Source organism: Lissotriton helveticus, chromosome 7, assembly GCF_964261635.1.
Source record: "Lissotriton helveticus chromosome 7, aLisHel1.1, whole genome shotgun sequence".
NCBI classification, from domain to species: Eukaryota; Metazoa; Chordata; class Amphibia; order Caudata; family Salamandridae; genus Lissotriton; species Lissotriton helveticus.
This window is the reverse complement of record NC_136068.1, coordinates 715,984,395-716,011,410: the sequence shown is the minus strand read 5'-3', so window position 1 is coordinate 716,011,410 and position 27,016 is coordinate 715,984,395. Positions and strand designations below refer to the sequence as shown.

The 27,016-nt window shown below is 44.0% G+C and overlaps 1 protein-coding gene across 1 annotated transcript in view; it reads right to left on the bottom strand.

Annotated features, from left to right (window-relative positions):
* Nucleotides 1-27,016, bottom strand: part of PPP2R2B (protein phosphatase 2 regulatory subunit Bbeta) — a 304,244-nt gene that overhangs the window by 92,055 nt on the left and 185,173 nt on the right. The window contains exons 3-4 of the mRNA XM_078653298.1: nucleotides 12,479-12,644; nucleotides 5,263-5,375 (exon numbers count right to left, since the gene is read on the bottom strand). Coding sequence (XP_078509424.1) covers nucleotides 5,263-5,375; nucleotides 12,479-12,644 — 279 coding nt within the window. The remainder of the gene's footprint in view (nucleotides 1-5,262; nucleotides 5,376-12,478; nucleotides 12,645-27,016) is intronic.

Below are 27,016 nucleotides of genomic sequence, written 5' to 3'. Positions count from 1 at the left end.
TTTCCTGCATTCTTATAAAAATTGCATCTATATTAGTATAAATGTGGGCTGGCGGCACCACCACCATACATTCAAATGCATTTTTGTCTTTGTTTCTGTTTGTAGGTATGTTTTTGATATCGAAACTATGGTTTATGCGTGGGAAGCCATGCCTGTACAGGTATGAGCAATTGGGCCGGGTGGGAAGGGGGAATATCGACAGACGAAGATGAGGGAAAATTCATTATTTCATTTTCCCTCGTGTTCGTCTGTCAAATCCCCCCACAACCCACCCCCACTGCTCTTACCTGAACGGGCCGCGCCTGTGCGTGGACCCTCCATTACTTCGCTAAGCTCCCCTTCATCTGGCACTGAAGGCTGTACATTGTGGACATACTCCCCCTTCCATTTAATCCTGCTGCTACAGTTCATAAAACCAACCACTGCCACTGGACCCATTTAAATGCCATCAGGCTCGAAGGTTAGGAACAAAGCTATTACATCTCAGATGTTGCTTCATGCTGGGCTCAGGAGGAGAGAGATTAAAAAGAAATGATAGTGGTGTCCCACAAGGCAGGAATGAGTCCAAGGAATGGCCATGTTTCTATTATACCCACTTGTAATTCTAAGAGTGGGGGGGCAGCGGCCAACGCTAGGGTCTGGAAGGTCTATTTATAGCCGGCTTCTCCCCTGGACTTTCCCCGGGCCAACAAGATGAATGTCAGTGTCTCAAAATGAATCAAGTCCCGGGGTATAAATTTACTTTTCAGGGAAAATTTGCCTTGGGTCGCGGAGGTCTGACTGACAGTGATAAAATGGCTGATCTGAAATCATAATCCAGCAGCTCAGGCCCCTGCGGTGACCTTCACAGGTCTAAGAATCTGAAGCTCATTTTATGGCAGTTAAAGGAAGGTATGAGAAAACGCGAAGACATCCGAGGGGAATGAAACAAGACCGGGGACCAGGATATGGACGAAGCAACTTCCATTGTCGATTAGTAAAAAGTATCAGCCCTTCGTTCAGTAGTTAGTGCCGTCAGTCACTGTAAACGTATCTTATTTTTTCCTGTTATAGATGCTTCCAATGGATAATCATTCTACAAAAAGATGCATTTCCAGCTGTAATATTTCTATCAGACTATGGTCTTATTTTAAAGTTCCTGTTCTTACGATTTAAATGTATCAAATTATCATTCCATAAAAAAGTGCATCGTAGCATTGCATTATTGTTCCACAATAAATCAATCTCCTCTTTTAGTGCTTATGTGGGATTTTCGTTCAACGATAATCTGTCTCCTACTGTATAAGGCTATTGTGTAATAACGTGTAATGAGATTTGTCTTCTGATGCAGTAAACGTATCAGACTAGCATTCAATAAAATATGCATTTGCGATTGTAGCGTTTGACTATTATTCTGGAATAACTGAATTTCTTCCCTTTGTGCTTATATCGTTTTACTGTTAAGCAATAAGATGCGATTTCTGTTGGAATACTTCTGTCGGTCAATTGTCCTGAAATAAAATGTGTCGCCTGTTGGAAAATTGTGCCGCAATAGGATTTGTCTTCTGTTGTAGCAAGTTTATGAGACAACCATTCCGCACAAACATGCGTCTCCTATTGTAATATTTTATTGGACTACCATCTTGCAATAGGCCTCGTCTTCTCCAGCTAAGTATCAGATTTATCATTTAGCAGATGCCTTTCGTTTGATTTGCTTATATCAAGCTGTTGCTTTGCAATAAGATGTATTTTCTTACCGATATATATTTGTATGCAATATTATTCAGAAAGGACATTACCGTATGTGTTTTTTTTCTCTCACTGATATCGGAACACAAAATATGGTTGCCTATTATATATCTCATTCTCTTCCTGTCCCTTCAGCCTCCCGCTGAGTCCTCTATTTATTCCAAAACACTAATTAAAAAAAACAATATCTTGTTTGAGCTCCTTGTGTAACACTGGTAGAGGTGGTACATATTTAAGTAGAGGGTATTCTGACTTAATTTAGATCTCGCCTTTACAGTGTGTACGCTCTGACGCAATACATATTGCTTACCATACAGTGGGCTTACAACTTGCCCACATCTTACCATTTGTAGTTTTCGCCTGTCACTCATTTGCAATTTTTCGATTGCTTAGGTCCTGTCATCTTCCCTTCCTTACTTGAATTAGCTCCTTCCTAAAGCATAGACCAAGTATGTGCTCTTCCGCGTCTTTGCAACATACAATGTTTTTGTTGTTGTGTTTTGGTAATATTCCTGGAAGTGGAATGTGCTTTCATACTTTTAACACTGGTATACAGCTTCTTATTTGGGCTGTTTTCACTCTTTAGTTACTTACACTCACAACTGGTACTACTTTATGCCACTCTAGTCCACTGTATTCCACTGCATTCTGCTCTATACCACTCCACGCCACATCACCCCATCCCACACAATTCCACTCCATTCGATGCCCATCTACTCCGCTCTGCTATAAGCCACTTCACTCTAAACCGTTCTACATTACACCACTTTATTCTAAGTCAGTCTACATTACACCACTCTACGCCACTCCATTCTATGCCACTCTACAACACTCCCCCTATGCCACGCAACCCAGCGCAACTCATCCCTACGCCACTCTACTCCACTTCAATCTATTCACTCCAATCTATTCAACACCACTTCACTCTATGGACTATACACACTCTATGCAACTGTACCCTATGTCACTCCACCCCACTCTACTCCATGGAATTTCACTCTATCCTACGCCACTCCACACTGCGCTCCTTTACGCCACATCATTTCAAATCACTAACTTTTAGCCATTCTTAACAGCAGCAACGCTGCTGTGCAACATGGCTAAAAGACATTGGCAAAGCCAATAGTTCTCACATAGGCAAGACCTATTGGTTTTTGCCAATGCATGTTTTTGTTTAATTACCTGATTCTTGTAGTGTGGTGACACAATTGCATACAGAAAGGTGTGACTGTAGTTTTGGAAGAGATGATAATCCCACATCATTTTTTTTCTTCCTGCAGTCAGGAGGAGTCCACTGTTGGTAAATGAGGTTCCATGCAGCAGATGGGCTGGCAGGACCTCAGCTGGCACAAAAGCCAAGTGTGATCAACATCATCTGCCCTAGCGCCGAGCGGGCATTGAGCCTAGTGAAGCTCCCATTGAGACATTCTATTAACTGTCTATATCAGAGGGTAGGAATAGTGGAACAACGGACACCGGAGGGTATGGATCAGAAGGTAGGACATTATATGTACACCTACATACTGAGAATTAGCACATATGCTGGTTGTATGTAGGCTTTTAGTTGAGAATAATAATACTCTGTCATTATAAAGTGCTTTTGACCGCATTTCTTGACATTTTGTAGGACGCTACACAACTAGTGTTACTGCTGCCTAACTTAACGATACGGAAGATCCAGACTTCTGAAGGATGGGTTGGCCGTGTGGGGTGTGAATCTGTGACCTGCAGGTTTTATTGAGATCTTTGTAGCAAAATTTAACGTCACTAAAGCTCTCATTGTGGGTGGGTCATAAAAAAAGTGCAAAAATACCCAAGTGGAAATACCGCCTGTGTTCTAGTGGCATTTTATTCATTCATAGCCAAGATTGTGTAGAACAATTTATGGTAAAGACATGTAATTATTGCATCATTACATTCCGTATTCGAAATCGGTGCTCTCTGTGAAAAGGGAAGGGTAAGTGAATGATGCAATAATTACATGTCTTTACCATAAATTGTTCTACACAATCTTGGCTATGAATGAATAAAATGCCATAAGGAATGGAAAACAAAAAATGAGATATTCTTTTGATTGTTATCAACTCTAAAGGTGAACGTGGTTCTATCTAAAATTGTATATATATGTATATTATATTTGCCATACTCAGACCATCCTCATATGTACTGACAAACGGACCCAGGTCCTGAGTTTAAGGGCTTACCCCTTTCACACTCACACATGTGTTCTAGTGAGCGCAAAGCTATTTGTACATACAGGTTGTTATTGGTCACAACTGTGAATGCACATCTAAGCTAATTTACCAGCATAGCTTAACACAGGTTCAAGTTTGTTACTGGATGTGTTTTTGTGTACGCATTTCAGCATTCTTAAAAGTTGTCCATTTGGCAAGCCACTCACTAATATTGAATCTTTCACGAGAAGGGTGTGCACTCTCATGCCGGCACACTTGGTCAAACTCACACACCATTAATGTTTGATTAAAATTGGGTTCACATGTATCATTTAAAACGCCATTTTTTTTAAACTTCTGTCATATATGATTTTATTTGATTTTTTGCACTTAATTTACATTAACAATGTTATCAAATTATTAAGAACCTTTTTTGCAGTAGAAACAATGTAAGCACACTACTGCCCTTGGCCTCAGTTTCTCCTCTTTGACTCTCAGTTTTGAGTGTGAGTTGGTGTGATGTACCGCCTACTAGAAAAAGTGTTCTTTTGCTCCCCTGGCCTGCAGCTCCACCCCACTTGCCGACTCCACCTCTGGGGCAGATGGCTCCTGATACAGCATCAGTACCCCCTCCCCAGCCAGAATACGTTTAATGGCCATGTGGCCTCGTCGCACAGGCCCTGCTTCCACCTCCACCACTCACAAAGTACTTCAAAGGGGAAACAGCAAATACCACGACCGCCAAACAACACGTTACCTTTGCAATGCGGGCTAAACAACGAATGCATATGTACCACGCATTCCATTTACGACTCAAAACGTTACGATGAAATGCGTTAGGTAAAGTGGCATTGGACTTTAAAGTCAACGCTTTCTCTAATGTTGGGGGTACTGGAGTTGGAATAGTAAGTAAAAGTATTCCAAAGTCCAGCACCCCCCTAAGGCAAGTCGCTGTAATGACTTGCGTTGTAAATGGAATGTGTGGCTCAGACTCATTTGTTGTTCCACCAGCGTTGTTAAGGGACCCGTGGGAAAGGAAATTGTGGTTGTGTCATACACCGACTTCCGAGGCAGGTGGCCCAGCTGGCACAGTTTCTGTTCCCAACCCATCAAATACCCTGCACCCAATCAATTATCCATGATCAACTTTTGGATATGGTGCCTCTCTGATACAGACCCTATTCTCATTCCACCACCCATCCCTAACATGGCGTTCACTCTGGTCACAAAAAGTCCACATTGAAGCACATATTCATAGGAAACCCATCATCATGTATGCGAGAATATGTGCAGAGTAGATACAAAATAGCAAGTACGGTAAGTTGTTGATGAGAAGCCTTCTGTAGGACACCACTCTTACCCGCAGACTTTTAATGGTGCAAGGATCTCGGAGTCGGCCTTCTTCATCTTTGAGGTTGTAGCCCTCCGGCCTCTTATCTCTCTCACTCACCTTCCAGAGTTTCACAGTTTTGTCTGAAAAGCACAAAGCAAGAACATTCAATCTGGTGCTAGATTTGTTCTTTGACGGCAATGAAATACTAGCTCCAAATTCATCATTTTAATAATAACTTGATATTTAAATTGTAACCATCAGTGCGCCCAATAAAGACCACATAGAGGCTCTACACTATATAAAAAAAGGAACAAAACATGTACACAGGCATCCTAAACCCAGCACGGCATTTGAGAAATAGCCTTCTGAAATCAGAATGCAAATGAAATATACTGAATATATGCATTACATGGGCAGTCTGGGTTAAAGAGGGGCCAATTTCAGTGAGGGACCCTTCACAATCCCCATACTGCACCACCATTAAGACCAACATCGCCATTCCTGTCCCCACCACAAACAACGTCACGCGTGAACCGGAAATGCCTGATGCTGTGAGGTGGCCAAATATCAACTGCAAGAGGGAGTTTGAAGGGTTAAGTAGCCACAATGAATCTTGTTTATGTACATGCCCAAGATTGTTAAAAGTTTTATGTGTTATCAAAGTTAATTTACGAAAAGTACTATTGAACATTACTTTTGAGGAGGCTGAGAGAGCTCTCAGGCTTTCAGACATGAGCATGCACTAGCAAAGTTGACATCTTCAAAAATGCATACAGCACTGCCCTGCATTTAGGTCCACGTTTTCCACAGCTTCAGACAAGTGTCAGAAAGTGGAAGTGTTACTACGCAACCTACATATATTTCTCATAGGATGGTACAATGTCGATGAAAACCTTGCTGCACTCTACTACTGACGGAGATAGAAAGTTGCAGTTGAGCTATACTCCCAACAGAGGTGCTTATAAAAGAGATGGAAAGATGGAGATGGAAAGCTGAAGTTGAGCTATACTACTTACAAAAGTCCACACAGAAGAGTATAATGAGATGTAAAACATGTCGTACTCTACTATCAACAGACATCCTCACAGAAGACTGCAATGGAGATGAAAGCTGCAGTCACACTGTACTATTAACCGAGGTCCTCACAGAATAGCTCTTCTAGGGTGTATACTAACACTTTGGAAAAGCGAGTTATGCCAAAGACACACAATGTTGACATCTTGAGAAAATATGTGGGACACTGCTTTGCGCCTAGATCCAAATGTTTTTCAAGCAGGTGCTCTAAACGAACATGTTAAGTTCTGCAAGATCACATTTGCCATGGACTGACTTCCACCATTACACTTTTCCTTTCTATTTAAGAATGAAGATGTGCACCTCAATGCAGAATAGAAATTGCATAAAACTCACAGGGTGACTCTAACCTCTTGGTCTTTTTGTTCAAGATGAATAAATGTAACTGCATTTTAAGTGTATTGGTAAGGATTGCATGGGCTGCAAAGCTGCTGCAGTTCCTCAGTTCATTACTAGAGGGCCCTTTCCAGTCACATACAATTAGTTGCAATGCCGTCACAAAGCTGAGGGAGTGTGGGTCAACCTAAAAATCTGCGTATACTCTGTTGCTACTCTAATGCTTTGTGTTCATGTTTCTAAAGGATAAATAAGGCAAAGCTGGTTGATAGCAATGAGTCAACTTTGCAACTTACGTTGATAGCGATGAGTCAACATTGCAACTTACAATAAATATCTTGAATGTTATGGAAATAGTTAATGACACCCTACTATACATAGGACTATCGGTCATTGGGAGTCCAAGTGTCTAAAAAGTTCTAGTCTTAGGGAACTATTTCTTAGGTGTATGTATACATGTTAAAGGTAAAAATACAGTCACTGAAAGTGAAGTGGCTGAAGTGGGCTGGTCCGCTAACATATACTTTGTGATGTGGTGGGAGGGAGTATTTTTGAGTGACATTTGAACAGGTGAAATGGTGTTGAAAAAGAGCCTCTATATGTGAGTATTTTTGTATCATATTTGTGGGAAGAAATTATGCTAGTAAGGCAGTGTATAAGCAGACCTAAACAGTAGTTCCCCAAATGATATCAGTGGATGGACACAATCTATCCACTCATTAGGATGTAAACTTTGCTCTTTAGGAGGGTCAAAAACAACAAGTAGCAGGAACGCCATTGTATAAGAAGCAATCAAAGGAGACTGGTAAGAAAGCCAACCAAACGCAAGTCGTTGGCTAACACAAATCACTCTGTACGTATTGGTATAGCACACAATAGGTCTTCGACAACAGTCGACAACAGTCAGCTAAAAGCTGTCTGTAGTCGAAACCTAAAAAAGAAATAAAATGGTAGAACTGAAAACACGGAGACAGAAAGAAGTCCACTCTGTCAAATCAAGGTATAAAACCAAGACTACTTTACATATTCTGAAAGAAATGTATTTCACTTAATAATACAGAGCTTTCAAGGTTAAATTCAATTTTTTTGTGATGATCGTGACAAAGGTTGAAATTGATCTGTGATGGGAACGGTGATGAGAACTAGCCCACATCACTATAACTTGTAAAGCTAAATGTACACGCTCAGTTTTCAATCACTTTCCATCATTATGTTTGCCAACCATTTAAAAAGTATTTGATCGGTTTCTTCGTCCGTGTACATATGATGCTTCCTGGGGCTATCGCTTACTGTCAAACATGCTCCTCATTAAAGGCACCCGTTCTGAAGCGTTCACAAAATGTAATAACATGGAACATTTAAAAAGAGTAATTTAGGCTCTCGGAAGACACACGAGATGCCATCTCAAATAGCGTTATAATATCCCTGTGTTCAAACACTATTTAAAATCTCAATTAACAGAACATTACGCTATGTAATGAAGCTATATTCGATTTTTAGATTTTTCTCTCTAAATGTGTTTGTGAAAAATAAAGTCCTTTGTAATTTACTGCAATGGTCCATGGAGAGACGTGGGCATACCAAACACACTTGCTCCTGAAAGAATTATGCCCTGTCCCCAAAAGTAATTATGTGCAGTCCAGAACGCCCCCCTGGCCGCGTTTCTTATGGGAGACAGCGCCATATATCCTCAGACCCTGTATCTGAATTAAATGTGGGCTCGCGCTCCACGCTACAGTTGACGGATTTGCTCGCGTGCTGCTCGTCCCAATGCCGCGCGCGGGCGGGGTTGGGGGTTTTAATGGAAGGGCTGTCAATCTCAGGTGGGGGATGGGGCCCAGAGGCAGCTGTATCTCAATGCTGCATGTCGCCTACCCCTCCGAGCCCCACTGTTGCTGTGACACGCGAGGGCCGGGTACAGGAATGTGAAGGGAGATAACGGCACCTGTGTCCAGCTGCTCTGCTCATTTCCTTCTCAAATGTATCCCATAATGCATTAGAAAGATCCCTGAAAGGATAAGATGGGTCCTATTTTCCCCATTATCTAGTACAAACCACTACTAAACAATACATTGGGCAGACACATTTACTCTAACCAAACTGACTGACAACTCACATCTTGACTGTGGTAAATAATTATCCCAATAAACAGGCAAGCATTGGCAAAGTCAATAGGTCTCGGCCATGCGAGAGCTATTGGCTTTGTCAATATGTTTTAGCCATGTTGTACACCAGTGTGGCTGTTGTTCAGCATGGCTAAAGGCTAATAGCATGGAGTGGGGTGGGAAAGATTGAAGTGGGGTAGATTGGGGTGGAGTGGAATGGGGTTGTTTGAGTGGAGTGGGGTAGATTGGCATAGAGTGGAGTAGGTGGTAAAATAAAGTGGAGTCGATTGGGATAGAGTGGGGTAGATTGGAGTGGGGGAGTTGGGTAGATTAGCGTGGTAGATTGGAGTGGAGTAGATTGGAGTGGGGTAGATTGGGGAGGAGTGGGGTAAATTGGAGTGGGGTATATTAGAGTGGGGTAGATAGGGGTAGTGTAGATCAGGGTAGATTGGGATAGAGTGAAGTGAAATATATTTGGCTAGACTGGAGTGTGATAGATTGGGGAAGAGTGGCTTAGATTGTAGTAGATTGAAGTAGAGAGGGGCAGCCTGGACTGGAGTTGGGTAGATTGGAGTGGAGTGGGGTGGAGTGGAGTTGGATAGATGGGAGTGGAGTCAAGATTAGAGTGGACTGAGATAGATAGGGGAGGAGCAGAGTGAGATGTAGTGGGGTAGATTGGGGTACAGTGGGGTAGATTGGAATTGAGTAGATTGAGTAGATTGGAGTGGGAGAGTAAGGTAGATTAAACTGAGGTAAATTGGTGTGGAGTGGGGTAGAGTGGAGTAGATCAGGGTAGTGTGTAGTGAGATATATTGGGATAGGTTGGAGTGCAGTTGAATGGGGGTAGAATTGAGTGGGGTAGATTGGATCATAGTGGAGTGGGGTAGATTGGAGTGGATTGGGGTAGGTTGGATCATAGTGGAGTTGATTGGGGTAGAGTGCAGTGTAGTGTAGTAGATTAGGTTAGAGTGGGGTAGATTGAATTGGGGTGTATTGAAGTTGTTAAGTGTAGATTGGGGTGGGGTGATGTGGGATCGGTAAGTTGGGGTTGAGTGGGGTGGGTAAATTGGGGTGAGGTAGATTGGAGTGAATTAGACTGGAGTGGAGTGGGGTAGATTGGAGTGGGGAGATTGTAGCATATTGTAGCAGGGTGGGATAGATTAGGGTACTTTTGTGTGGAGTGCAGTGGGATAGATTGGAGCAGAGTCAGGTAGATTAAAGTGAGGTAGAGTGTAGAGGGCTAAGTGGTGTGGAGCTGAGGGATGAAGAATGTAGTGGAGTGTTGTGTCATAGAGTGAGGGGTATAGATTGTAGCAGCATGGAGTCAAGGGGCATGGCGTGCCGCAGAGCGCCTTACAGTGGAGGGGTGTAAAGTTGAGTGACATGTCAGAGTGGATTGGAGTGCCGTAGAATTGAGTGGCATGGCATAGAATTAACACTGTAGAGTGGAGTATGCACGGTGTGGTAGTGCACTGCCAATACAGACAACACATTTTCAATTGAAATGACCATTACATTTGCACTGAAATAGTTTTACTGCACACAATTGATAATGTGTGAAAATGCCATCACTTAGTGTATTAATGTATTTCGATTGTATTCAAATATTTGTTTCCACCACACCTCAGCATTACAAAAAAATGTTCTTCATTTGTACTAAATCTGATGTATTCTAAAACATCAGCACAGTTCATTTTGTTAATGTGTGTGTGTGTTTGTGTGTGCTAGAAAACAAAACATCCTACACCCTCTCCTCTTACATGGTTACATGGGTATTGTCACATAAATCCTCTCACTTTAAAGTCAGATGAAGAAAAATAAAACCAAGACAGCCTGTAATCTGACTTCTGCCTTTAAATGCACAGCAAATGTGTCAAGATAAGAACAAGATTTAAAGGCCTGTTTAGAGAAGGCAAGTTGGTGGAAGAATACAGTAAACAAGGTTTGGGCAACAGGAGGGACAAACTCAAGCTGGTCAGCCTAAAACAAATCAAGCCAGCAAAGAGAAAGCCAGAAAATGTGAGTTACAAACCACAAAGACAATGGTAAGCAACGGGTGGAATACATTCTTGGGTCAGCTTTCTCAGTGTCCCCATGATGTCTTCAGCAAACTGATCTGCTTCTAGTAGACTTCGACTTAAAAACAGCACAGCAGTGAGCAGAATGACAAGCACACACTCTTCCATCCAAGCCATCCAACGTAATGGTGTGCTATTTATCTTACAAAGCGCTTGATCAGCTGCTAAGGGGGTATGAAACACTATATAAATGCAACGGCAATACAATACTGGAAAGATCATTCAGAAAATAAAAGGCATAATGAAACCATAAAATGGAAGAAAATAGCAATTCAAATGCTTGTAACATTACTGCAGGCCCTTGCTGATGATTAAGAGTTTGAGATGATCCAGAGTTTGGAATAAACCAACTGAGAATGGGAAGTAATCAGTGATGTAGCTGGGGGGGAGGGGGTGGCACAAGTTTTTGGTGTGGCGGTCTCCCCCCGCTATCACCTGCCATCTCAGAGCAGCAAGAGAAAGTCCCCCCCGCTCCTCAATGCATTCGCGAGGCAGCAAACGGAGTAAATGCTCACCAGCACACCCCCACCTCGCTCTTCACTGCGGTCGCCACGGGGCAGCAAACGCAGAGACCACAACAGGTGCCCCGCCCACAGGGCTAGCTATGCCACTGGAAGTAATCAGTGAGGCATTAGGGAAAAGTTGAGAACGCCACAAATTCTAGGAAGATTGTGATACTGTTTCTCAAATGCCAGACTCACCTCTGAAAGTCTAGAAAAGCTTGGGTGGAGTAAGTCACATGTCAGACTAACTTCTGAAAGGCCTGAAAGGCCAGAAAGGCATGCACAGCTAACTCCATGTCAGCCACACTAGAGAAAGGCTGGTAGAACCGGTGCAGAGCAGGTCACATGTCGGAGTCACCTCTGAAAGGCCAATGGGCCTTGGGTAAAGTCAGCCCTGTCAGGTGCATCTCTGAAAGTGATAGGGGTCGAGGCAGCCATCCAGACAGTGCATATTGGCCTGTTTGCCATCTGTTTTCAGGTCAACTGCATTATTGGTCTTAAAGCACAGGATTTTACAGAGGCTTTTGACTCCATTTTTTTGGCGGAATTTTGCCATTACTTGGCTTGAAGCAAAAAATCATGCAGTCACAGGTGTCCCTCAGCAACCTTGGCAAGTCAAACTTACAGAGAAATGCAAGAGTACACTTAAGATATCAGGCTCATAATCCACAAGCAATAATATGCCCATGTCAGAGAGTCTAGCCAAGATGGCCGACAGTCCCATAGGTGTTAACACGGTAAATAAATATATTGGGAAAAACCCATATGAAGACCAGAACATTTTCATTGCTATATGCCAAGCTGCTAATGTAAAGGCGAGCATAGAGAGTTTTAAAGAAAGAAAGACTCTGTTTGCTGCTCTCCACAAAAGGTAAAGATCTGGTGGAAGCAAAATGGCAGCATCTGGAAAACAAGGAAGGCGACCTGAGCCAAACATCTACGACTAACAAGTGGGGATGAGTTAGCCCTTCACCCTCCCAAGCTTGATAACATTAGTTCCATTGACTTATGCAGCCATGACAGCTACTAATGAAGCACCAAGAGACAACGCAATGAGCATAGCAAGTAACTAATAAACTGCAATCTACTCAACAGGCAAACACCTCCTCCAAGCACTTATTTCACACACAATGTTGCCTCTTCTTACCATTAGTCGACAGGAGGAAATAGGCCGCGTTCTGCTGGGGGAGCCATCGGATTTTATTGATTTTCTCCTCTATCTCAAGGCTCTTCAGGTAATCAAATTCCGGCTCGTGGCTCTGGAAAGTGCTGTAAACATTGTACTCCCCTCTGCGGTGCGGCTGGTTTTTACTCTGCGGGGGAGAAAAGGAAACAAAACCAGACAACAGTGTAAATACAAAGAACGATCTGGACCGTTTTAGTTCCTGAGGGGGTTGTGGAGACCAGAATTGCAATCAATTTCATCGAGGCTCTGTGAATTGGATGCAAAACTTAGTGGGTGCGCTTTATTTCACGCCAGTGTGGTTTATTTGTGGGTTTAAACATCAGAGCGAAAGAATCTGCCATTAAAGAGGAAAGGAACAGTAAGTGGGCTGTTCACTACAAATGGGGTGCGCTTTAAAGCAATGTACTTCAAAGAAAGTACCTCGTTATCGGACTGTGAGAGCTCTTACACACCTCACACACAGTGCTTCATTTTGCAGGTAGTTTAAGGTGGTGGGCACCAGTACTCATTGTAGGGTACTGATCCATGAACAGGGCCACTGGAATTATGTGGCAAGAGAGGGCAAAATTATGCAGTAGGGTTGAGTAAATTATGTGGCAAGAAAAAGGCAAATTATGCAACACATTTTTTAATAGTATCACTTCATTATTTCATCATTTTAAAACTTGGTACCACTGTGTGCATTGGTTGCACCTCATTAGTGCTAGTTTAACACCCAAATATAGCAATAAGCAACAGAAAGTTGACCAGTCCGGCTTTGTAAAAGACCCACGTACCACTGCATTTTAAGTTACTTTTAAACCGTTCGAGTTAAAATTAATTGTTTTGTTAAAATCTGCAAATTATGTGGTAGATTATGGATCATATGGCAAATGTGGCAAATCTATAATTATGCGAAAGTCGCCGTGGCCACACAATCACATAATTCCAGTGGCCCTGTACCATGAGCAAGAGTGAAAAAGGCTAAAAAGAGAGAAAGAAGGAAGAAGAAAAAGATAGGAAAATATTAACAAAGAGAAAATGCTGGGATGAAAAAGACACAGAAAGTGGAAGTTTCAGAAAGAAAGAGGCAAGGGGAAGAATCAAGACTGGGCAGCATCAGCATTCAGCAACTCAGGCACTTGGGAGCGAGTTCTGAAGAAAAACCTTAAGCCCCTGCACTTATGCTTTGTACATAAGTGCAGGAGTCCACAACTTAAGCGTATGCATACAAGGAGTCCCAGCACCAAATCTAGTAAATAATTATTTTAAGTCCAATGGGCTAGACCACAGTACGGAAGGACTAGCGGTCCCTCACTGCACCCATGGGCAAGGGGTTTTCTGTCCCCTCCCCCATTTGAAGTGAAGGCTGGGCGCCATTTTTTAATGTGAAAGGTAGACTATCTGCTTCAAGCAGCCACTTCATATTTCACTAATGTGCTACCCATAGGGCAGCTATGACTTTGTGTCTGCCCCAGTGGAAGTGCATTATAAGCAGAGCCACTGGAATTATGAGATTGTCTAGCTGCTGCATTTTTTTCACATAGTTGTAGATTTGCCGCATTTGCCACATAATCCACCACCTGCTGCATATTTTGCAAAATAAATGTACTTGTAGCTCAAATGGTTCAAAAATTACAAAAACTACAGCGTCACATGTTGCTGCGCAGTCGAAGGCCCTCTGCAAAGTTTGACTGGTCCCCTTTGTGTTGCTTCTTGCTATACTTGAGTGTTAAACTGTAACTAATGAGGTGCAGCCAATACCCAGACAGCGCTAACAAGTGTGGAAATGACAAAGCATAGTACTATCATGAAATGAGCCACATTACGTCACAAAGTTTGCCTTTTCTTGCCACATAATTTTCTCAAACCTGCTGCACAATTAGGCCCTCCGCTGACGCATAATTTCAGCAGCCCTGTTTATGAGTAATAGGACACATAGTCCCGGTTTGCGCAAGGCCCACATATTTGAAGGGGTTTTGGAGCACAAACAGGGATGGTGTACCCTATCTGTCATACAGTCCCGGGGAGTGTGTTCTTCTTAAGGCCTCAACCTTAGTCAATAAATATCTGCTTGTGATCCCCGGTCAGTGATTAACTCCAAGTACCGTCCTATGGAAGCAAATTTGGCATATGTATATCCTAATTAAGGATCAGTTTTGGAAAATAATCTCTTTAAAACTGTCACACTGGTAGCCCTTACTTCTACTTTCTCTAGAAAAACTGGCTGCAGGCAGTGTATATTTTGATTTAATGGAAAAAATTGGGAAAAAAGCCTAGAGTGAAAGGGAAGATACAACCACATTCCATTTACAGAGGTTCCTTTCGCATATGTGCCAAACACCCAATACTTTCCTCTCGGTCCATAAAGCAAGGGATTTAAACAGGGAGCGTGTTTGTGGTCTACTTCCTCTTGTGGTAACAACTATTTACTATTATCTTTTTCAAAATCTTGGCATGCATGACCTTGACTAATTCCAGCTCTGTTGAATGGAGATTTCTAGTGGAAACGTATTTACACATTTTCCCTTCAAGATATGTTAGAGATAACTTTAGAGTGAGAATTATCTTAATAGAATCTGTGGAATTACCTTTATGCTTTTAGAGGGGGTTGGGAAAGTAGTAACACATGACGATTTCCGAATTGATATAGAATCTGATAGTGTCTTGGACAAGAATGGTGGGTGTGTTCCAGGAAAAACATTGAAAATATCCATGTTCAGCAACTGAGGTCAGTGGCAGAGACTGTCAACTGCAACAAAGAGGCGATTCTTCCAAATAAGAGGGTAGGGAAAAATTGCCAGATCCAAGAGGCCCAAAATTCATAATCTATTTAGCTGATATGGAGCTTTCAGCTTAGTGTGGCAGAGGTAGACCACACCAGGGGCGGCTCCTCCGCCAAGGCAGACGAGTGTCGCCCCACTGCTTTTCAGCAGTGCAAAAAAGGAAAAATAAAATTATAATACCACAATGTTATTATCATTTTATTCTTCCCTGCTGAAGCCAGTTTTGGGGTGGGTGAGGCTTGGCTGTCATCACAGCCAGCAGGGGGAGGAGTGGTGAGTGCTCTTAAGTGTGCATGATGGTTTGGCCTGCCATCTTGGGCCGGCCAAACAGTCATGACCACTTAGCATTTTCTCCTCCCGGCTGTATTGCACAGCCTGGGTGGAGAAGATGCACACGCCCCCAATCCCTCTCTGAGCACTGAACCACGGTGCTCAGACCAATCACAATGCTGCTGTCATGCCGGTAACTGCAACGTCGTGATTGGCTAGGGGAGTCTGGGCGCCTGTATGCTTCCAGTTCATAGAAGGAGAGGAGGGTAGGAGAAGCAGTGGCTGGCAGGCAAGTGATTTTTTATTTTTTTACCCCGCCTCACCACTATTCCCTGGGAGCAGCCGCCACTGGACCACGGAACACCTACACTAGCTTGAGGTGCAATGGCTATTGAGCATTGCTGTGGTAAGGCTGCAAACCCCTCAAGATGCAGGAATTATGTCTCTCAGTAGTTCAAGAGATAGACTGACAAGTCCAGGGACTGGAAGGACACCTTAGTGGACTCTTTGGAGTATAAAGGAGGGTTTGGAAGAAGACCTGCATACCTTGATCTGTTGTGAACACTTTTGAAGCACATTTCAAGTAAATCCAGTCCCGTGTCTTCAAGGCCCTCATGGTCTCTTAAAGTTTGTATGAGGAAATTTTGGTCGGCAGCGTAAAAATATAGATGGAGTTGTATGAACAAGCATGAACCACCATTATTAAGGATACACAAAGCATTGTCAATAATTTGCAAATAGCTGTTTTGGTGCTGTACCCATCTCTGAACCCAGATTGGCATCTATCGACGAGTCAGTATTTATTCATACCCTGTTTCAGTTGATTGTTGGTATTAGTTTTAAGAGCTTTGGCAAGAAAGGACTTTTTTTGTTGCTGTTTTATATAGCGCAAACTCGACCCAAAGGTATCTGAGCACCCTACATGAGCACCAGTTGCATTACAGATGGACACATTCATTGTTTAGCACGGGAAGATTAGGTGATTTGCCCATAATCAGAGTATGTTGAGTTTCCCACCGAGACTCAAACCCCGTCCCACAGCTTGAAAGTCGGCAGGCTCTAGGGAAACTGAACAGAATTTATCGTGAGCGTCTGAGGCAATGTTTTTTTTTTTTTTTTAAACTTATGATTTTTTTAAAATAGCAAATTGACTTATTCAACTTCGAGGCAATCTAAGAACACCCCCTAGGTGAAGGCGTGATTGATAACATTACTCCAGTGTGGTGCTAAGTAGCTCCTCGGATCTTTGGCTTGGGTTCAAGTCTGAGATTTTGGGTGGACGGTTTGAATTCTGAGAACGTTTGGCATCAGATATCTCTTTCAAGAGAGATCATTTGTTAGAGCTTTGGGAGAGGATTTTTGGAGGGCAGGTTTATAAATGTGCCAATTTTTTTTATTGTGCGTCATAAAGATAGAAAATAAACCACATTTCATTTTAAGGACTCCCACAATAACAGTTCGGATTTGTAGCAAATTTTCTCGATTTTTAGCAATTTCTGATGGCAATTTTTTGGGATTAGTTGATTTGGAATTCGCTGAAAGTAGATTTATGTATAAATATATCTTTTTTTCCTAGTATTTTACGGCAAGCCAAAGTTGTTTTAAATTAGTTGTTGATGGATTCTGACTCCAATTAATTCATTGAACTCCCTTGAGTATCAGGCAGCAGAATATTTTGGTTCTTTATTCTTTCTTCTTCAGAGAGGTGAAGGTATTTATAATTTCAGATATGGAGCTACTGTATTTAGTGTCTTCATCCTTCACATTGGGATTCTCAGCATGGCAGCAACATCCAAATATATGTTGCAATAATAACAATAATAATGTTTATATATTGCTTATCTCCAATCACACCTTTGCATGTTAATTGTGTTGTAAATAACAAGTGTTAGTGCAACCTGAGGTAAAAGTAAGAGGCACTACTTCTTTCCATTTTTGGAATTAAGTACAAAATAAAACGTGGCCACTTGCAGCACACTTTTATGGTGATCTGGTCTCACCTATTCAAAGACTTCCTTCTAAAAATAAAATGCAGGCCAAATGATTCGGAATTCTTGGTGGACTATTCACATTTCCTGGAATGCACCAGTCTTAAAATAAAATGTAGGCCAAATGTGCTCTCTGTGGGCTGATCAGATGATCTGCTACAGGAAAGGGAGCCCCGGAGCGAGCGTGTTTACAGGAAAGCTACATTTTATCATTTATAAGTTTGGACCCTCACTTCCATCTATCATTTGACACTAAAGAAACAATCTTACTTGCTGCTGCACATATAGACACATACTACTGAAATCTCCTTTGAAGTCCTCAACATGATGGTTAATTCATTGCCCCACACCAATCCACCCATTGTCCTCACTAAGACAATCCACTAAACGACATTCTATTAGCCCAACCATTCGCCAACCACTTCCTTTTTAACACACCGGCTATCCTGAACCCTGCCCACGAAAACCTTTGGACTTTATCCTAACCTCTCCCTCAATAATGCAGTCCCATTATCACTATTGATTTTTCTCTGTCAAATCACACCTTAATCAACATCAATGTTATCATCATTCCAGTCTTTCAAGCATGCATATCCAAAATTAAATTCACCACCCTATGCTCTCTCACATCAGGTTTGTCCATCACAAACCTACTTCTCTCCTTGAATCCTTCTGCGATGGAACCTTTAACGACACACTGCTTCTGCTTTTGACTCCCACTATCCCCTCACATCGTGTACCAGTGCTGCCTCTCCCTAGTCCTACATCGCTCCATCTTTTATCTACTCCCCCAAATCCCAGCTACACAGTCACTGCTGGGAGTGGAGGAAGTCCTAACAAACTTTTGTCCAGGCTTTCATAGCCCCTTTTTTCTCCAAGTTGTCTGAACTCCTCAAGTTCAGCTGTGACCTTGTTCCTAATCTCACACAACTAACTCAACTACCTACAATCTGCCAATGCCACTCCATCAAATAAGAGTCCAGATTCCTCGCCTCTCCCCGCCTCTATCCTTTTTAACTCTAAACAGCATTTGACATCAGCAAATTACTGAACAAATTTTGTTCCAATCTCCTACTGCACCATCTAGATATTCTGGTGATGCACACATTTCACACAGGCCCCCCTACCGGTTCGAAGATTCCACGTTTCGTCATTGGGTTCTCTGCAATTTTCCCTCTACATCACTTCTATCAGAAAAATGTGTTCACCCTTCAGCTTGCCTGTAACATCTAATTTTACGATGGACAGACTCTCTTCTTATCCCCTCCTAAACAAGAATTTTTGCTGGTCTGCCTTAAGATTTGGGATGTCCCTCTATTTGCTCAGGCTTAACTCAGCCAAGACTGAACACGTTCCTTACATCTTGAACCCTGTTACCCTGTTCATCTCTGCTTCATTTGCTCCAAACTCAGCACACTAACACATTCTTCCCCTGCAGGGATTAGACACATGGGCGGGCTTGAAAAACTGCACCAGCGCCTCCGCCAGTGCTGGCAGGTTCCAGTTACTGTGTATCCACCTCAGTTTACACCCTGCTGAACCTTGAATAAAATACACTTAATGGGTAATACAAAAGTATCCTACACAGTCCTTCACAGAATTACTTCTCACCGTTGGACAACATTATCACCTTCGTGCCCAGAAGCAACCAAGGCTTCCCACAACCTATCGCAAAGACGCCGGATCACTGCCAGCCGAACACAGGGCTCAATGTGGAATTTGCATGCTGTTGTTCAAGGCAGATGACAGCACCCCATCACCAACCCCCTATGATCCTTCCCAGGTTGGGCCCCTTCATGAGCACTACAACCTGCTAACCTCAATGGCCTTTATATCCATCAACCAACTCGTGCCCCATCAAAATGCAGGTCTTTTGAGTAGCGTGGACCCACTCCAATGGAACACTTCATCGAACACCAGCCTGGAGCCTCACTTCCTACATTCGAGTCTACATTTTAACCCCACCTCCTCAATCATGAGTCCCCTTACAGCTGAACTCCACGTGCGGCGCCTACCACCCCATCCGTGCTCTCTAGTCTGTACATCTTGAGCCTTGTATTATAATATGAATATGCAACCTCTACAATTACACAGATTCAACTCCCACTGTCATCTAATGTCGCTGGCCAATCATCTTTACAAGCTTTACATGTCATGCTAATATGAAGAGTGTTTGTCCAAAAAACGTCACCCAAGACAAATATAAACACGAGCACTGCGGGATAAAGGATCTCTTTACCTCGTGATGGTGATCAGCAGGGTTGTACGATGGTACAACCGCAGGTAAAGACATCGTATGCCTTTATCACGCGTTTTTTACCATGCATGTTTTTACCACGAACATGCTTTTACAACGCATACCATTACCGTGCATTGTTTTTATATATAAAAACAATGTATTTGTGGGGGAGACCCCCACCGCCCCCAACGTACCTTGAATTTGTGGTAAAGGCATGCATTGTAAAAGCATGCACATGGTAAGAATATGCATGCTAAAAAATGCGTGGTAAAGACACAACGAGGTAAAAACCTTGTTGTAAAGGCTGTTTCCCATAAGCAGTACTCAATGCGCGAAGAGGCCAGAAGCTTTTCTTAGGAACCCACCATCGGCGCTGCTGAATGCCAGGTTTGCTGAATTCCAAGGCTGCCTGGTGTTAACTCCACCTCATGCCTTTTCTTCCAACCCCAGCTCTTCTGTCTTTATCCATTATTCCTGTTTTTAGGTCTCGGCCTATTCCCATTCCGCAGGAATGGAATAGGACGAGTCTATAGCAGTGAAACCAAGACTTAAACTAAGGTCTACCCAAAAGAGTTTTTCCACGAGTGCATGTGCACATGCACGAGCCCGAGCCTTCTGCCTGCCTCCTAGGCAATCTGCTTCTCCGCCCCCCTGGTGTTTCTGGCTTGCTCTTCAAAGGCTCCCCATACCATTTGCCCAGCAGCTTCAAAGGGATCTTCTTTCCCGCCCACTGCTTCACACTTCACGGCCTGGCGGCCGTGACTCGCATTTCTCCTCCCCCCTCCCCATAGCAATGCCAAGAGCTTGTTTTACAGGTTCCTAGAGGCCTTTCAGATTCCCTATCATTCAGCAGCTTGACTTCAAAGGGATTTCATTTCGCGGCCGTGTTTTTTCTGCCCCTGTTAGGCTCGTTTTTTTTGTGCCTTTGCCATCTTCTTTCATCACATATTCACCATCCTGACAAAATGCACCCACAGGCACAGACATTAACCCCTTCGACGCTCATGACGAGCCCAGCTCGTCATGGAGTTTCCATTGACTTCAATGGAAATTACATTCAAAGCCATAAAACACCTTAGCATCCAAGTGGTTAATGGGTCACCCTCTTTTCGAACCTTTTATCTCCCTCTTAAAACTGTCCATTTGCTTTCAGCTTAAAGGGATCTCTCTCACTTATACTCATGACTAACCCCCCTCCTCCCCCCCTCATCGGAAAGTCAACGGATTGTCAACTATGCTGATTGGTGGAGGGAGAGCTCATATTATACTGGCGTGTTTCTATTGCACGCTTTTCACTGTATTTCTTTCAACAAGTGTCCTGCCCATCCGCAAGCAGCAGACATCCACAAGCGTCAGACATCACCAAGCGTCAGACATCACCAAGCGTCAGACATCACCAAGCGTCAGACATCACCAAGCGTCAGACATCACCAAGCGTCAGACATCCACAAGCGTCAGACATCCGCAAGCGTCAGACATCCGCAAGCGTCGGACATCCGCAAGCGTCAGACATCCGCAAGCGTCAGACATCCGCAAGCGTCAGGCATCCGCAAACATCAGGCATCCGCAAACATCAGACATCCACAAGCATCAGACATCCACAAGCATCAGACATCCACAAGCGTCAGACATCCACAAGCGTCAGACATCCACAAGCGTCAGACATCCACAAGCGTCAGACATCCACAAGCGTCAGACATCCACAAGCGTCAGGCATGCACAAGCGTCAGGCATCCAAAAGCATCACGCATCCACAAGCAACAGACATCCACAAGCATCAGACATCCACAAGCATCAGACATCCACAAGCGTCAGGCATCCAAAAGCATCAAGCATCCACATGCATCAAACATCCACAAGCAACAGACATCCACAAACATCAGGCATCAGACATCCACAAACGTCAGGCATCCACAAGCATCAGACATCCAAAGGCATCAGGCATGCACAAGCGTCAGGCATGCACAAACGTCAGACATCCACAAGCGTCAGACATCCACCAGTGTCACACATCCACCAGTGTCACACATCCACAAGTGTCACACATCCACAAGTGTCACACATCCACAAGCAAAAGACATCCACAAGCAACAGACATCCACAAGCAACAGACATCCACAAGCAACAGACATCCACAAGCGTCCGGCATCCACAAGCGTCAGGCATCCACAAGCGTCAGGCATCCACAAGCGTCAGGCATCCACAAGCATCAGACATCCACAAGCATCAGACATCCACAAGCATCAGACATCCACAAGCATCAGACATCCACAAGCGTCAGACATCACCAAGCGTCAGACATCACCAAGCTTCAGACATCACCAAGCGTCAGACATCACCAAGCGTCAGACATCACCAAGCGTCAGACATCACCAAGCGTCAGACATCCGCAAGCGTCAGACATCCGCAAGCGTCAGACATCCGCAAGCGTCAGACATCCGCAAGCGTCAGACATCCGCAAGCGTCAGACATCCGCAAGCGTCAGACATCCGCAAGCGTCGGACATCCGCAAGCGTCAGACATCCGCAAGCATCAGACATCCGCAAGCGTCAGACATCCGCAAACATCAGGCATCCACAAACATCAGACATCCACAAGCATCAGACATCCACAAGCAACAGACATCCACAAGCGTCAGACATCCACAAGCGTCAGACATCCACAAGCGTCAGACATCCACAAGCGTCAGACATCCACAAGCGTCAGGCATGCACAAGCGTCAGGCATGCACAAGCGTCAGGCATCCAAAAGCATCACGCATCCACAAGCAACAGACATCCACAAGCATCAGACATCCACAAGCATCAGACATCCACAAGCGTCAGGCATCCAAAAGCATCAAGCATCCACATGCATCAAACATCCACAAGCAACAGACATCCACAAACATCAGGCATCAGACATCCACAAACGTCAGGCATCCACAAGCATCAGACATCCAAAGGCATCAGGCATGCACAAGCGTCAGGCATGCACAAACGTCAGACATCCACAAGCGTCAGACATCCACCAGTGTCACACATCCACCAGTGTCACACATCCACAAGTGTCACACATCCACAAGTGTCACACATCCACAAGCAACAGACATCCACAAGCAACAGACATCCACAAGCAACAGACATCCACAAGCGTCCGGCATCCACAAGCGTCAGGCATCCACAAGCGTCAGGCATCCACAAGCGTCAGGCATCCACAAGCGTCAGGCATCCACAAGCATCAGACATCCACAAGCATCAGACATCCACAAGCATCAGACATCCACAAGCATCAGACATCCACAAGCGTCAGACATCACCAAGCGTCAGACATCACCAAGCGTCAGACATCACCAAGCGTCAGACATCCGCAAGCATCAGACATCCGCATACATCAGACATCCGCAAGCGTCAGACATCCGCAAGCGTCAGACATCCGCAAGCGTCAGACATCCGCAAGCGTCAGACATCCGCAAGCGTCAGACATCCGCAAGCGTCAGACATTCGCAAGCGTCAGACATCCGCGTTTTTTGTGCCCCTGTTAGGCTCGGTTTTTTTGTGCCTTTGCCATCTTCTTTCATCACATATTCACCATCCTGACAAAATGCATCCACAGGCACAGACATTAATGGGTCACCCTCTTTTCGAACCTTTTATCTCCCTCTTAAAACTGTCCATTTGCTTTCAGCTTAAAGGGATCTCTCTCTCTTATACTCATGACTAACCCCTCTCCTCCCCCCCCTCATCGGAAAGTCAACGGATTGTCAACTATGCTGATTGGTGGAGGGAGAGCTCATATTATACTGTCGTGTTTCTATTGCACGCTTTTCACTGTATTTCTTTCAACAAGTGTCCTGCCCATCCGCCCATCCGCAAGCAGCAGACATCCACAAGCGTCAGACATCACTAAGCGTCAGACATCCCCAAGCGTCAGACATCCACAAGCGTCAGACATCCACAAGCGTCAGACATCCGCAAGCGTCAGACATCCGCAAGCGTCAGACATCCGCAAGCGTCAGACATCCGCAAGCGTCAGACATCCGCAAGCGTCAGACATCCGCAAGCGTCAGACATCCACAAGCGTCAGACATCCACAAGCATCAGACATCCACAAGCATCAGACATCCACAAGCATCAGACATCCACAAGCATCAGCCATCCACAAGCGTCAGACATCCACAAGCGTCAGACATCCACAAGCGTCGTAGACATCCACAAGCGTCAGGCATGCACAAGCGTCAGGCATCCAAAAGCATCAAGCATCCACAAGCAACAGACATCCACAAGCATCAGACATCCACAAGCATCAGACATCCACAAGCGTCAGGCATCCAAAAGCATCAAGCATCCACATGCATCAAGCATCCACATGCATCAAACATCCACAAGCAATAGACATCCACAAACATCAGGCATCCACAAGCATCAGACATCCAAAGGCATCAGGCATGCACAAGCGTCAGGCATGCACAAACGTCAGACATCCACAAGCGTCAGACATCCACAAGTGTCACACATCCACAAGTGTCACACATCCACAAGTACTAACACGAAAAATTGGAGGGTCTCTGAGACAAGAGGCTGAGTCTGAAAAGTCCCTATTTAAATGCCACACTGTTGGATTGCACAAGACCAATCCAAGTGGTCACATGACACTAGCTGGGTAGTCGATATCCTATCCGACCACCCACTTGGCGGAGCCTCGTCATATAGGACAACTAGAACCAGGGTAGTGCGTCAAGGCCCAGATGAATTGGCCATACAACCCACAATTCCGGTTCAAACGATGAAAGTGTCCATGCCACTACATGGTACTGGTCGTGTGCAGTGCAAACAAAAAGGTGAATAAGTGATGTTTAAAATGGCGTTCCAGGCAAAAAAAATTCTTTATTGATATTCACCAGGACGTCAGGTTAAAAACAGGTGTAGAACAGTGTGAAAAAAATCACTGTTTGCTTAGCTATGTTGTAAAAGCGGCCAACATGTTTCTGCCAACTGGTGTAACTACACCGGCATTCTTCAGGGCCATATAGATAAGCTGTTGCTACTGCATGGAAACACGCTAATGTTTTCCTATAAAGTGAAGAAGACAGACCTAGAATCCTCAAAGACTGTCAAACTACTGGTGTGGTCAAATTGACCATCCTACCGTATCCCCTTGTGCAAATATCTTGATGGAGGATACACTCCTGTAAAAGAAACAGAAAAAGAAAAAACTATTTTGTGTTCATAAAACAATGTAACCTACAAAATGTCATAAGGACCAAAAATAGGCTCAGCAAGGCTAGTCCCTATTAGAACAGCCAATGAATAGTATTTAGGTTGCACAAAAAGTAAACCATAGACACTGCTAAATGTAATTTAACAAAAAGTAAAGTAAACACGACTTACCCAGCAGTATGTGGGAGTCAAACCTCACCTCACCCGGCAACGGCTCGGAGAATGAGGCCCCGCTCTAAGCACAAAAAACATATATAAACATGTAAACCTAAGTGACTCAGAGGGCTTAAATAATGTCCTGAGTCAAAACTATGTCTTAAAGAAGTTTGTGCATATTGAAAACTGGTTGTTAGATTGCCCACAATGATCCTAAGTCCCATGGAGAGTAAAGGAAGGCTGGTTGATTGAAACTAATATAACAAAACTTAACTGACTGAACAGATCCTCTGTGAAAACATATTCTTCACTAGTGGCAATTGTCACAGGGAAAATGTACCGTGGTGTAACTAATTCACAATGCAGTTTAAGGTTTTAGGCTGTGAAAAGCAAACATAGCCAATGTCTGCCTCTAAGGCTAAATTGCAATATTAGGCACATTACAAGTCCTTGCTCAATTGTAAATTGTTGATCTTAAAGAAGTAGGTAAAACTATTCAAAGCTACGTGGCTAAACCAAGCTCCTACCACAGTTTGGGCACAGCGCGACGCTCCTGCTTACCTCTCCGTCGGTACCTCTCGGCTGAATGCGAAGCCGAAGGGGAGGCGACGAAGAGAGGCGAGGCGCGTGGTTTTATACCCGCTCTGATTGGAGCAATTATCCGTAATGTCAGACAACTGCAGTTCAATTGGTAATGACAGACTGCGAGCGTCTGATACAGCGCGCATGCGCGCCACGATGCGTTCAGTACCTTGGGCATGCGCAGAAGGATAGAGGCGTGCCCTCGGTTAAGTAAACAAGCACCGCTCGGTCGCGCATGCCCCGCTGTGTGTTCCAACAGTTTTTAACACGAGAAGTGGCTCGCAAATAGAGCGTGGTCGCTCGTCGTGCTGGATATAATTAAAAAACACAACCCGCAGAGCATACGATGCAGACAAGGAGAAGCTCTAGATATAGCAGTGTCATCTCCATAGTCTGGAGATTTAATGGAGGCACTGTGTAAGTACAAAAGGAAAATAACATCGCCTCATGTTTCTAGCAAATGTTAAAAAGGTATCTTGATGTAAAGGACCTTATGAAGTTTATGACGCGCCCAGGTTGAATGAGTTGCTTGGAAACACCACAGGGCTAACTTCAAAATACAGAGACCGTGAAAGGGTATAAGGAGGGAGCCCGCAGACCCGCAAGACCCTTTCCATAGACATCGGTACATCGAGGCCATGGAAATTGACTAACCACACGAACTGCAACTCTGAGCGATTGATCTATATGATCACATGCCCGTGTGGTCTGGCTTACATCGGACATACCACTAGAAAAGTTAAGCTACGTATCGGTGAGCACAAGAGCACGATAAGGTGCAACAAACAGTCCACCTGCCTGACGAACCACTTTCTAACTAAAAAGCACAAAGCAGATGACCTGAGGTGGGTGGTATTAGAACAACCCTTCATCCCAGCGCATATAACAGATGTCTCACGCTTTCTATTTATTAAGGAACAACGCTGGATCTTCAGATTGAAGACTGATATATCAGGGTTGAACGACAACATCCCTTGGGTGTCCATATGATTATCCTCGATTTTCCATGGAATATAACCCTTAGGATTTGTAAATTCTATACATTCTGAGTCAAAGTACAAGAGTTCTTTCATCATACCCCTCCATTGACCAAAACCATACTCCAGAGACATTGGGAACAAATGACTTTCATCCAGTTGGCATCTGTCTGGGGGGTTAGCATGTAAATCGCGGGTGGCTCTATTCTTTGAGTCCCCCATGAGGTGTTCGCCCTGTCTATCAGGGAGCTAAACTCATGGTCTATAGTGGTCAGATTGTATCCCTATTGGCTCACACTTAGCCACACGATCAACATCAGTGTT